The sequence below is a fragment of the Homalodisca vitripennis genome, chromosome 1 (genome assembly GCF_021130785.1).
Source record: "Homalodisca vitripennis isolate AUS2020 chromosome 1, UT_GWSS_2.1, whole genome shotgun sequence".
Taxonomy (NCBI): domain Eukaryota; kingdom Metazoa; phylum Arthropoda; class Insecta; order Hemiptera; family Cicadellidae; genus Homalodisca; species Homalodisca vitripennis.
The window spans coordinates 31,023,535-31,037,424 of record NC_060207.1 but is presented as its reverse complement, the minus strand read 5'-3'; the positions used below and the strand labels follow the sequence as shown (position 1 = coordinate 31,037,424).

General features: G+C 33.7%; 1 protein-coding gene across 2 annotated transcripts; it reads right to left on the bottom strand.

Annotated features, from left to right (window-relative positions):
- Positions 1 to 5,071: 5,071 nt before the first annotated feature.
- Positions 5,072 to 13,816, bottom strand: LOC124359234 (probable cytochrome P450 6a14). Of its 2 annotated transcripts, XM_046811821.1 has the most exons (5): positions 12,860 to 13,816; positions 10,398 to 11,277; positions 7,356 to 7,568; positions 5,954 to 6,205; positions 5,072 to 5,530 (listed from the first exon to the last, which is right to left on the bottom strand). In XM_046811821.1, exons 2-5 carry the CDS (start codon positions 11,266 to 11,268, stop codon positions 5,358 to 5,360), a joined length of 1,509 nt encoding a protein of 502 aa, XP_046667777.1. In that variant the 5' UTR covers positions 11,269 to 11,277; positions 12,860 to 13,816; the 3' UTR covers positions 5,072 to 5,357. The 2 variants fall into 2 exon arrangements, with proteins under 2 accessions (XP_046667777.1, XP_046667767.1); XM_046811811.1 differs by lacking the exon at positions 12,860 to 13,816 and having other exon boundaries at positions 10,398 to 11,599.
- Positions 13,817 to 13,890: the final 74 nt, after the last annotated feature.

Below are 13,890 nucleotides of genomic sequence, written 5' to 3'. Positions count from 1 at the left end.
TTATGCAAAATCTACTGAAGAAATATTTTTCGATATATCTTACCACATGATACATTCACATTTTTTTTTCATTAAACTGGATTTGGTATCAGTGTTTAAATAATAAAAAGTAATGTACTCACTATAATATGATGATATCTATATGTTGCGATAATTACGCTATATGTCAAATCAAATCAAATCAAATTCTTTCAAATCAAATTCTTTATTGTTCATTGTCATGAGACATGCATGGAAACATGGTCAGATATTGTAGAACCAATTAATACTAGACAGAAGAATACAACATCACACATTTAAATAACAGTTTAAAAACAGTTTAAAATATAAAATAGTACAACTTAAACTACAAACAATCTTATCTATATCGTCCACTAGGCTGGAGCACCGCTCACCAGTTCGTTAATGGAGTAGAATGCTTGTCTTATTAGGTATTTTTTAAAGTTGTTTTTAAAAAACGTCTCAGTTTCGCACGCTGTGATACTAGAAGGCAAAGTATTAAAGATTTTAGGGCCCATATATGACATTGATTTTTTAAATGTGTTATTATGGTGTTGCGGAATGATTAGAGCATCTCTGTTTCTTGTAGAATACACGTGGTTAAATACTGGGAAGGATTGAAGGTTCTTAAATGTAAATGTGGCAACCGAATATATATAAAGTGATGGCAATGTCATTAGGCTTTCCCTAGGGAAAACCTCCCGACAGCTCTCACGATGACCCAGACCACACATCAGTCGAACAGCCTTCTTCTGCAGTTTAAAAACCCTACTGATCAACCTACCTGAAGCCGTCCCTCAGAAAATCAATCCATATGTTAAAATGGGCACAAAGTAACCAAAGTACACCAGCCTAACGGTATCTCTAGACAGAAAACTTGTTAGGTACCTTAAAGAGTAAATGCTGGCACCAAGTCTTTGACAGACATGACTGATGTGATTTGACCAATCAAATCTGGAATCAATGTGGAGTCCCAGGAAGCAGACCGTTGAAGAATGCTCGATAGGTATATTGTCAAGGAGAGTAACTAACGCACTCTCATTCTTGTGGGGTCTAAAGTGGACTATTGAGGTTTTTTCAGGATTGAGAAATAAATAGTTAGCAGAAAACCAAGAACTAAGACTCTTGAGTGAAAAAGCCAGCTCGGTGGAAAGAGATTGAGCTGTGTCAGCTTGAATAAGTACACTGGTGTCGTCCGCATATTGCACTAAGTGGCCCCTCACAGATGAGTTAAGGTCATTCACGTATATATTAAATAAAAGAGGGCCAAGAATTGAGCCTTGCGGCACACCAACCTTGACCGGTAAGAGAGCAGACCTACCCCTACCCCCTTTGTTGGTGATCTCAACAAACTGAGAGCGACCAGAAAGATAGGAACGAAACCACTGTAGAGGGATGCCTCTAACACCGTACATTTCCATCTTGTCCAGGAGACGTTGGTGGTTGACGGTGTCAAAGGCACGGGAAAGATCACAAAAAATGCCCGCAGTCTCACTGCCAGAGTCAACAGAAGAGAAGGCGGCATTGAGGAAATCATTTATCGCGTGAGTGGTTGATTTATGATCTATGCGTGACACAAGTTAAAATCTCTGACGAATGCATTGAGTTTGTTTATAAATTTATTTACTCTGCTATTTATTCGTGGCCATGATATTTACCAATAAGACCAATGTAAAAATATACGCTAATGCTCAGCCAAGCCCCAAAGAGTTACATGCACCAAATTCGAAATCAGTGTTTCTATAAATGCAGCGCGATGCACATTACAAGTCTATGAGTCAGTTCGATTTCGAGATATCGTGCGGACGGACAAAAATGAAATTTTTTTATGAGTGATAATCTTCACTAAATCTCAGGCAAAAAGTTTGTGCATATTCGAGATTTGTGTTCAAAATTTAATATCTTGGGTACCTCGCGCGTGAGGCGTATAATTCCGTATCTTGTTTCAAATTAATAGTGCACAACATACTCTTTCCATTTTACTATTTGTACGCTAAATGAACTATATATTGTCTTTTAATATGAAATTATTTTGCAAAGACATAAGAATGTAAAGTAGAAATGATAGTCCAAGATTCTCAATTTGCAATGACAGGTTAACTATCAACTAATTTAACGTTTCCATAAAATAATTGAAGTTATATTTGAGCTTCATAGGAAAAGTGTACGAAATAGACAATACCTAATATTATAAGTCACTATAATATTATAATATATATATATATATATATATATATATATATATATATATATACATATATATATATATATATATCATATTATAGTGACTGACTAATATTATAATATATAACAACACTAATAACTAACAACATTGAAAACCTGTTTGGACATGTATTAATCAAATTAATATAAAGCATCTCCTGTTTCTACCATGAAAAATAGGGATGAATAAGTTAGGTTTAATATTGTTTGTATCGGAGTGATATCCGATCCAAACAAACCAAACAACAACCAAGCTTTACATCTGTTCTGCAAGTAAAGTTGTTTTTTTTATGTTTTACGATAACTTTTTAATTTTTCCAAATATTGTTTACACAGTATAAAAAAATAGGCTTACTTCATCTTTGAGCTGAATTTTTCTGACATTTTTTTCTAACAACATTAAACCCCCGTTGCAATTTTTACTAATGAATTTTTTCTTAAGGTATTGCTTGGACATCTGCAATTTATTATGTAAAATGAGGACGATGAGTTAGGTTTAATACTGTTTATATCGGAACGATATCCAGATGGCTAGTAGTGGGCCAGCCCTAAAGTATATCCTGAATTAATTTTTAAATAAACGACAAACGAGTAACGTAAAATTCCACACATCCATTACAATACTTGCGTTTAGATTGTAAAGTTGCATTTTCCATTTTTTTTACGATGAATTTGTAATTCTTGCAAATTTTATTGTCGCCTATATGTTCAAAAGTAAACACAAAACATTAATTACATACACAATATAGAAAAATTGGCTTGCTTGAGTTTTCTCGATATGTTGTCTAAAAGTGTCGACCAGTCACAGCCACACACCCCGGCAGGTGCCAGGGAGATTGATCGGGGATCGTATCTCAGCGGATCGGTGTTCTGGATGACGTCATCACTGAAACCCGCTTCATTAGGACCACCACGGCCGCCTTGATCATTAACTTGGCTAATCGCTTACTACCAGACATATGCGTATTTTTATCACTTCTGAAATAATATTTTATTACCTGAAATTTAGCTCTAAATGATAAATGTTGTTGTAAAATTACATAATCACGAACTCTTGGAAATAAATTATCCAGCATCTTGTGCGAAAATGAGTGAAATGCTGCTTACTATTCGGAACAACAATACTTCGAACATTATATCGGGGAGATGAGGTTGGTTTGAAGGACACGGAACAAGCCCAAAAACAAAGACTATTCAGAACACCAATACATACACTATATCGTAATACAATCATTCTTCTCAAAAATTGTGTTACCTATTACACGTATATTTATTTGTTCTGTATGTTATCAAGTATTTGACATTCGGGGAGGATACAAATTTCAAGGTAATTAAGATTATTTTTTTTAGTATATAACTATCGAAATAAAATGCTACTTGCTTTTAGGAAGTAAGAACCATCCTAAAAATCCCTCAGATTATTCAATATAGTATTTATGATAAAAATACACTACAATGAAAACTATTTTTCAGATTCTGCATAAAACTATTAAAAGATCATAGCTTCCCTAGTCACTAATATATTAATTAATATTATTTTATACAAATCATTTTACGCAATTTGTTACAACACCACAAAGAGAAAAATAACAATAGATTATTTACTTCAGAAAATACATTATTAATTCATACATCACTTTAATTTGAAGATTTGGGATAATAATTAAGACGAGTACCAACATACACATTTGTATTTACACTACATCGTATAACAATACAGATTTGTATAGCTACTATCTGTAAACTTTAACAGATATAATAACAATGAAACAAAATATCAGTAACACTACGTTTCGATATCTGTAATCTTATCTCTTCTTCAGGTAAATAAGTAACGTAATACATAATTACAAACTAGGTTAAAATAAACAAATCATACCAAAGCGTTGTGACACGCCTAAGTCAGGAATCACAACCACCATGTTGTGTTCCAACTTCACTAACTCTAAAACATGCACTTAATAAAAACAATACACAACACTGATAATTAAAACTAAACTACAGAATGCACGTCACGATACGACTGCATTCGTTTACCAACCACCTACGACTGACCAGAGGCCAATAGCAAATGACAATCGTCACGGTAGAAACAAGATGGCGGAAATAAAAAGGAAGGAGGACAGGAATGGGCCTTTATTATTATTATTATTATTGGTTCATGCTGGATGAACTTCTTAAAACCATACTGTGATTCCGCATTGGTTTATTTCAAATATCTGATCCGTTTGATACTTTTGGTTTTCTTTTTAGTTCATTTTTTAGAATTGGCAACCAAAGTGGTCTAATCTTGACTGATAGTTTACTGCTTGTAATTATGTATTAGTTTATTTATTTACCTGAAGAAGAGATCAATTGTAGCTCTCGAAACGTAGTGTTACTGATTTATTTGTTTCACTGAACAATGATAAATGTCCGGAAAAATCATGTTTCCTTCACAATCCTTTCATAGTCAAAAATAAAATTCAAACAAGGAATTGATTCTCCGGATCCGGAACCAGTAAACAAGTCACAGACCTTGAGAGCTTGAATCTTAAGTTAATTAAAAACACGAATCATTCAACTTTTTTGCATAAATTTAAGGTTGAAAATCTTATGCATATAGGGGTAACTCTAAAAACTCATTTTTATAGTAGGAAAGCCAGTAAAACTTTGCCTTCTGCTTCTAAATATTTACTTAAAGAAAGAATTGCATATCATCATCGTGAAAGATTCCTTCTCCAAAATAGTATTGAATGTAAAAATACTGAATTAAAAACCCTGATCGGTACAGAATTCAACAGCATTCTCGAAAGAATCCAAAATAGATGTAAACAGTTTCTGAATTAGACAAGAAAAGGCAAATCTCAATGCAGCGTAAATATCAGTTTTATCTAAGGGTTCAAACTGTTCTGTGGCACAAATATCGGTAAAGGCACTGGATTTCGTAACTGGAATCGAGTCGGCTGTTTTACAGTTATCTGTTTGGGAATCAATTATGGAACATTTCCCACTCCATTATTTCTGATGCACGTTATTATAACATTGACAGAAATGTCAGTGGTGCAATTGGTAATTAAAACTATGTTTCATACAATTCGTTTTGTAAAGTGTTTTTGGACTCTTTGTCTTATGTTGCAAGTTGTAACAGGTCACTAAACGCTCTGCCTATTGACCAGTCGCAGCCACATGCCTCCAGCCGCTGCCACTGTGATAGCCCGAGGATCGTATCTCAGCGGGTTCGGTGTTCTGGGAGACGTCTCCACTGAGAAGCGCTTCATCAGGATTGCCAGTCCCGTCTTGACCAATAACTTGGCAAACCTCTGACCTATGTCACAAATTAATATTTAATAATTATGCTGGTCACATGCTCTCCATACATTCTGTTATTACGTTAATGAATCTCGCCAAGAGTTCTTTCTTGTCTTAAATATTTACATAATCACAATAATACAGTAAATAGGTATTATAAGAAATATATCAGTTCTATATAATGTTTTGTATTTAGTATACTTTTGAGTGAACTTTAAAATAAAATCAATGAGAGTTAGTTGTTATAAAAGTATATACTGTTTATCTGTTTATACAAGCGGTTTTGTTTGTGACATTATCACGGAAATTAATACATTATATTTGACAAGGAACAGTCCCATCCAAATAGTTAACGAACTCATCATATACTTTAATAATACTGCCTTAAGCTTAGAATATCAGTTTAAAATAATCATTTCAGTTTTCATTGTTTATTTACCTATGCAGTACCTTGGACCTTCCCCAAAAGGCATGTACGAAAACGGTTTAATTTTGTCCTTGTTCTCCGTGCTGAATCGTTCAGGGATGAATCGTTCCGGCTCAGGGAACAGTTCAGGATCCTTGTGCAGGCCTTGTGTAGAGACCAATACCTCCGTTCCTTTCTCTATTACGTAGTCGGTTCCAGGTACCTGGTAGTCTTTGGTGCAAGTCCTGTTGAGGAAACCAGGTTGTACGTGCTTCCTAAATAATTCTGGAAAACAAACATTTGTTAGCTATAGAACTAGTTACACATTTACGTAATGGATACATACTGAGGGAATTAACATAATGGAATTTCTAAGCTAAGGGTATGGCGAAAATCTTAGTACTATTAACTCTGTAGTTTGTACTGCAGTTTTTATATTAAGATAAAAATTATGGTTGCCTGTAAAGTCGGTTTTACGGGCGAAGATTTTACGTGACAACGTCTTTTTCTCGGTAGAATATTTATTGATATGAATATTATTAAAATTGCACAATAGGAACAAGGAATTGAATGAAAATAAGAATTGCACAAATTTTAACTATAGAAATATATTTTGTTTACTAAAACATTGTACATAATTTGAAATAATTTAAAATTTGTTATTGTAAATGGTAAAGTTGAATAAAACATTTACTAAAATTGGAATTTGAAATTCTTGCTAAACACAGTTAAATTCTAACTCCGCGCGTGGTGATTGGTCGGTTTAGTTCGTTTGTTTGGTCGCACTGTTATGACAGGTTAGAGGTTATAATTTGTTATTTTAAATGTTTGACTAGCAATACGCGCTGTTTCTTCTCAATCGACTGAATTACGATTGATTGCAGAGTGATTTAAACTAATAATTTACTTAACACTATCAACATTTGTCAATAGTATGACATAACCTATAAACTCAGTTTCTCAACTTTTGTGTCAATCTAACAATTAATCAATCAATCATAGTTTACGATAATGAAATATCAGTGTACAATTATTTACCTTTATTGTTGTAGTTGTTGTAAATGACGAATCTAAGCACTCCACATTTTCACGAATAAACATAGTTATCTGCTTTATCCCGTGCGGATCCCGTGCGGCGGACCCACTGGACGGGCATCGTAACGTTACCGGGCGTTACACTTTTTCATGAGTGACTCCGAGCCGCAACCTAATTTAAGACGTTGTCACGTCAAAAACGAACTAATAGATGCAATATCGTTTATGGATAAGCCTGTCGAAATGCAAGTATTTAAGAACGACATTTGATTGATCAAATGAGCCACGATATGAAATGTAATGACTGTTTTAAGAGCCTTGTGCATTTCTCGTAAAATTGTTTTGTAAATACATTACTGAATATTTTCAATAAAATTTTACAACTGAATAGTTAATTTACCGTCAAGAGCCATTTCGAGATATTCCATGCCAGCCAGAGTGTCATACGTTATCTCATCCACAGCGTCGACCTCCGCGTGGACCCGCTCCTGTACCTCTGGGTTCATCGCCATCTCGTACAAGAAGAAATCCATAGCACTAGAGGTCGTCTCAAACCCTCCCAAAATGAACACGTAAGACTGAGCTGCCAGTTCTTCTATTGTGATTTGTATTGCTAAAAATAACGGAGAATTGTAATTTTAATGTTAATAGTTCACAATAGAAATGTGTATATAAATAATACTAACAAATTAATTTAATTAAGTTTGCTTTAAAAATAATACCTTTATTGTTAAGCGACTTTCAATTAGAATTCTTTACAAACCTTATTTTCCTATTTTTTTCATAAAATCCTAGGACTACATATAAAAAAGTAAAGTTATTCCCACAGCTTATATTGTGTAAAACCTTATGATAATTTCAATAAAGCACAATAAAGTTAAAATACATAAGCATCAGACAAATTTATTCAATTTCCTTTGAAGCCAACGTATACGTATTGGAATTTTTTATTTATTCATCCTCGCAATCCACCCAATAATCAATAAGCATAACTTCATAATCGGTAAATGAAATTATGATGTCCAGAAACATCCATAATTGTTTTTTTAATGTTGGACACAACTATTCTTTCACTTTCAAACTTCAATCGCAAAGAATATTTCATGAACACATGTATTATTGACTACAAAAAAAATCATTTACGTGTTTTAATTAAGAGATTGTAATAACTTTTTTCTTTGTTTTCTTTGTAATAAGGACAGATTTGACATGTATAGAAAATAAATCAAATGATTCAATCAATTATTTATAATATTTTTACGTTTGGAGGACCAGTCAGTGTCTTTACCTCCAGAGGGAAACGAGTTTAGCGAGAGTTCCTGGGGGGGAGGGCTCCCAAGGTCCACATTGGTGGATAATCCACATTCGTAGAACATACATTTAAGCACGCACAAAGGGGCACATAAAGGGTGAACAAGGGGTAACGAATATTTAAAATAATAAAGGGGAATGGTGAGCTAGAGAGGATGAGATGGGATAATTAGCAGAGAAGTGAATGTGTGCAGAAAACACATAGACACAGAAGTAATATAGAAGAGAGTGTGGTTCGGTTGTAATGAATTTAGAATTGGTATTTGAGGGACAGCAGCTAATCTCTCTCGCTTGCACATCGATTAAACTTAATATGTTTAGTTAAATAAATATATTACTAAATGTAATTAAAACTGAATAGATATGAACTTGCGCTATCTCTACCTCTGATACAAAGTTCGACGTCTTAGACCGCTTGCATCGACACTTCCAAAATATACAGTGTGTCCACAAAGACATAATAATAACTATTTACAAAAGTATATACAACACAAGAATCAGATTAACATAGGATTAAAGAGTACTTTAAACAGTTTTACCTCAGTTTATCTGAGAAGAACATGAGCACCATGAATCGTCCTACGCCCAAGCGAAAATCGATATTTTTATGAGCACTTCTGGGATAACTTGAATCATAGCTCTGATTCGTTGCTTTAATTCAATATATGAACTTTATGACTATGCAAATTTCCATATAATTGATATTTGCAACAGTTGAGGTTTTTAACCATTAAATTTAATTTTCTTTAACAAATTGTTTCCTTATACGTCTTATCCTATCAATAAATGCTGCGTCTGTCAGAGGGATTTTCATGAAACACTCAACAATACTCACGCTGCACTGAAATAACAGTATAAATCTTTGCTAGCCACAAAATATGCTGAACTTTTCTTTAAAAAGTTGGCTGTTTTCGTAAAAACCTTACCACAGATGAGAACAGTGGGTAATTATCTTAATTAAAACAAACCTATATAATCAACTCTATTTTAAGTTATACCTGTTTCATATACCTGCGATCAATAATAGAGTTATAACCTATAAATATATCTAGAGCTATAATCAATTAAAAGTGTAATGACCTTGTGGGCACACTATATATATATATGGGTAGATGTGCAATGTCACTTACCATTGTGTTTATAATAAAAGCATTGTTGCCAAAATTCTCTGAATAGTAGTATATAACTTTTTTTTCTTTTTACCTAATGTTGTGTATAAATAATTAAAATTGTTCCCCCAATTTATTTTGTTATCTAATCAACATTTTTATTTAATAAACTTTTCATTGTTTAATCGTAAGGTGTTTCACTGGACTACAGTTTTAAAATTTCTTCCTACTAACTATTGTAGAATATGAATACAGTATATGTTAAGAAGAAATGGCGCCGATGGCAGGAATGCGATGCTATTATAGGCTTTCCTAATTTAATTAAATGTGCATTGTATAAAAAGTCTAATTTCACTTCCCCTTTGTCTACGCTCAAAATAGATTAAAGTTAGACCAATTTGTAATCGATAACCGTTAAAAAAATGTGTATTATTTATATATATATATATATATATATATATATGTGTGTGTGTGTGTGTGTGTGTGTGTGTGTGTGCGTGCGTGTGCGTGCGTGCGTGCGTGCGTGCGTGCGTGCGTGTGTGTGTGTGTTGTGTGTGTGTGTGTGTGTGTGTGTGTGTGTGTGTGTGTGTGTGTGTGTGTGTGTGTGTGTGTGTGTGTGTGTGTGTGTGTGTGTGTGTGTGTGTGTGTGTGTGTGGTGTGTGTGTGTGTGTGTGTGTGTGTGTGTGTGTGTGTGTGTGTGTGTGTGTGTGTGTGTGTGTGTGTGTGTGTGTGTGTGTGTGTGTGTGTGTAATAAAAACCGTATAAAAAATAAACTAATAAAAGTATTACTGATATTTGCCACTCAAAAATCACAGTTCATTGCTATGAAGACAATCTTGTGGGAACTGCAAAAAACTTTGGTAAGCTAATATTCCTTAATAAAATTTTTCTGCGTTGGATATTAAAATCAGTAGTAATAAGAGTTTTACTCTCATTCATACATCATTCACATCATATCATAGTTTAACATCGTTGACTAGCTCGCACAAATTGTTCATGCAATTACTTGAAAAATAACTTACTTTCATCTCCAAACTTAGCTCCCCGCTTGAGTTGTATAAGTAGCTGCAGAAGATCATTTCTAGTGATTCCATGTGTCTCTCTATACTGAACTGTGTCTTGTACCAGGTTAAAGAAGAAATCGTGTGTCTTCTTGGGGATGATCCTCAAATTGAATGCCTTAGCGATGAACCCTCCATAGAACCAGAGGCCGTTTCGGAACATACCACCGAGAGTAGGAGCAACTATACTCTCTGCCATCTCGAAGAACGTTATCGACTTGTCAGTAACGAAGTCAATGTCAAGACCAAAAGCAGTGCTGGCGATAACGGCGCATCCAAATCTCAGGAACATATCCTTACACTCGACCTCATCACCCTTCTCAGTGATTTTGGAGGCGTACTCGCTCAGTTTATGGGCGTTATCGATAACAGTCTGAAACATCCCTTTCAGTTTACTGGACGAAAACGTCGGGGTCACTTTCTTTCTGAGAACCTTCCACTGGTGTCCACCCAAGGAAAACAGATGGGCTGTTAGTGGTTCCAAATCTTTGTTATAATGGAGGCTCTTGGAATCAAAGTATTCAAAGTCCCTCACCAAAACATCCCGCAACAGGTCCCTGTCAATAATTAGTACAGTCTTCTTGAAAAACTGGAAAATCCCAACCATCTTTCTCGTTTTATGCTTTTTATACAAATCAAATACGAAATCATTGTAGGATTTCTTCATACTTAGGACAGGCCACAAGTTACCGATTGCAAATGTGGCTGGTTCATAAGGTATTCCGCGTTTTTCAAAGTACTTGAAAACTGACACGGAATACAGATAAAGAGACAGAATCGGAATTACTGCAAGCAGGAAGTAACCAAGAAACCAAAGAGTGATAGTAGCCATATTGAGTGTCTGAAACACAACAAAATTAGTAATTTCGTAGAAGGAGGAACTCTTATTATTGAAGTAAAAGAAATACAACATTTTCCAATAAATTATTGCACGTGACATTTCAACATCAAAGATGCCATCGTCAGGTAAGAATTAAAATAATTCAAGAGAGTATACAGTTCAGAATATTAATATTTGTTTCTAATGCTTTAGTTCGTAATGCTTTAGACGATGGCGTCTTTTAGTTTTATTCACGAATTATACTGCAATAAACCATTTTTATGAATAAACATTCTCTAGCGAAAGAAAATGTTTGTAGTACTAAAGAAAAAATGAACTAAAATTTGTCGACTAAAGATTAAACTTTACTATGATCATATTTAATCATGAGAAACATATATATGATTCACCATAGTTGTAGTAACATGTCATATAATTAGTTGACACCTAACAAAATTATGATATAACAATATCATACTAATGACTTTGAAGGTATAAATATATTCACAGTACATTTACTGACGAATTTCTATAAACCTGTTAAGAAACCAAAATAATACTTTCATTTTTGCGTTGTTCAATAGACGATACTCATGAATCCATTTCAGAAAATCTAATCTGCAGGTTGATTCAAAAACGACTCTCGGTTTTTCCTATGACTACATTATTGTTAAAGGTAAAAGACGGATTAACCTTCAAAGTGGAAATTTTGTACGATTGATATCAAATTCCTACAGTAAATTTAACCCTAGGGAAGACCTTTTTTCACGACCCAAATCCTTCCATACAAATAGAAAGTTAATGATGTCAAGAAATTCAAAACAATTTGTTTGCATTATAGTGTTTAAAATATTAATACTACCCATATATTGTCCTACTATTACATAATTTGTTTTGCACGCGGTTTACCAAGATAAGAGTTTTACTGTAGATTAATTTTGGTGTTATTTGAATTGAATACTTAGTATCAAACAACAGCGTACTGGTACTAAACATCAAATGGGTACCAATTTAGCTATGCGAGAAATCTGTACAACAATCAGCTCATGCATACTTTTGTAATTTAGTTTTAACTCTTTACTTTTAAAAAGTTTAATTTAGTCAAATTAAGATTTTTAGGGAAGTCCTGAAGATCTGAAACAGTTCTCATAGGTTTCTGAGAAATCGGAATCTATAATACAAGTATAAATCATTTAGGAGGATTTACAGTTGTAAAAAAAACTATGAAACTGTTTATAGAAGCAAACGTGTTGATTGTGACAGTTTAGTGTCGATCTGCAGGTACAAGCAAAACCAATCAGTGTTTGTGTGGCAAATGTGAGGCAAGTCTACATCCTTCCACTCTGGCCAAAAGCTGAGTAAAACTTTCTTACCTTGTTTAATCCCCAAACACTAGAGAACAGATGGAAAAGATTTGTTATTTCAATTTATTTCAAGCCACATGATTCACTTACATGACAGTATGTCTATACATTGCCTATTTTAACTACTAAATAAGATTTTAATATAGTAGTTATTTTCAATATATATTCTTAAATCTGTGCATGAAAAATGATTAAATCTATTAATATTTATTAGATCCTATTACTACTTCTACCCTTACCGTAAAGAGCTGACAGAGAAACGACCACTATAATTGGCTGTACATAACGACGCGCGAGGTTGAATGATGAACTCTAGCTTTATAATGGTATGTTTGTCAATCCTAGTATCAGGTCACGTTGTAGGTCAAATATTTGATAGGACCAGACATATGTCTGGTGGTTATCAAGACCCAGTTTTCTTCCTTATCTGCACAAAGAAGTATACCAATTTTATAAGGTACCAAACACTACGTGTAGTTCAGGCTTCGTTGAGGTTCAATCCAAAATTACTCTATAACTAATTTCACTATTGGCAGATAGGACGGCAGACAATAATACGGAGAAAATAAAGTTTTTATAATCCCCGGTAAACAAAATAGAAATGGTGTAAGCCTATTTATTGGCTTCAACGAACTCAGCTAAATTTCATGGAGGGATAAACAACATCATATAAGACATTCATGCCCATGTAGAAAAAATTGTTCATATATTATGCAAAATATATTGATCAAATATTTTAAAATATATCTTGCCACGTGATACATTTATATTTTTGTACTTAAAACTGGATTTCATATCAGTGTTTAAATAATAAAAGTCTAAAAGTCTACTCTCTAACTCACCATGATATGACGATATGTAGTATGTTCGGATAATTAGGCTACGCGAATGACATAAGGTAATATAATACCCTTTATGAGTGCATCGGGATTTTTGTAAATTTATTTATCTGTTATTTTCTCGTTAACATCATGGTTACCCATGAGAAAAATGTAAAAATATTCGCCAACGCTCATCCAAATCCCATAGAGTTAGACACAACAAACGAACTCAGTGTTCGTCATATAGAAATGAAGAACCATGCACATTTCAAGTCAGTTCGATTAAGTTAATATTCGATTTAGAGATAACATGCGGAACGAGAAATTGTTTAGCCTCATGAGTGATAATCTTTATAAAAGCTCAACCAATAAGTTTATGTGTATATGGGATATGTATTCAAAATTTAGTCACTAAAATAGAGTGCACCGTCTCTCGGGTGCCTGGCACA

What these genes read in the sequence shown, in the direction of transcription:
- LOC124359234 (XM_046811811.1), bottom strand. Translation starts at nt 11,376, where the DNA reads ATGTCACGTGCAATAATTTATTGGAAAATGTTGTATTTCTTTTACTTC. An exon ending in TCTCGAAATGGCTCTTGACG is followed by an intron (nt 6,206 to 7,355) that starts GTAAATTAACTA and finishes TTTGTTTTCCAG; the next exon opens with AATTATTTAGGAAGCACGTA. An exon ending in AGGTCCAAGGTACTGCATAG is followed by an intron (nt 5,531 to 5,953) that starts GTAAATAAACAA and finishes TTTGTGACATAG; the next exon opens with GTCAGAGGTTTGCCAAGTTA.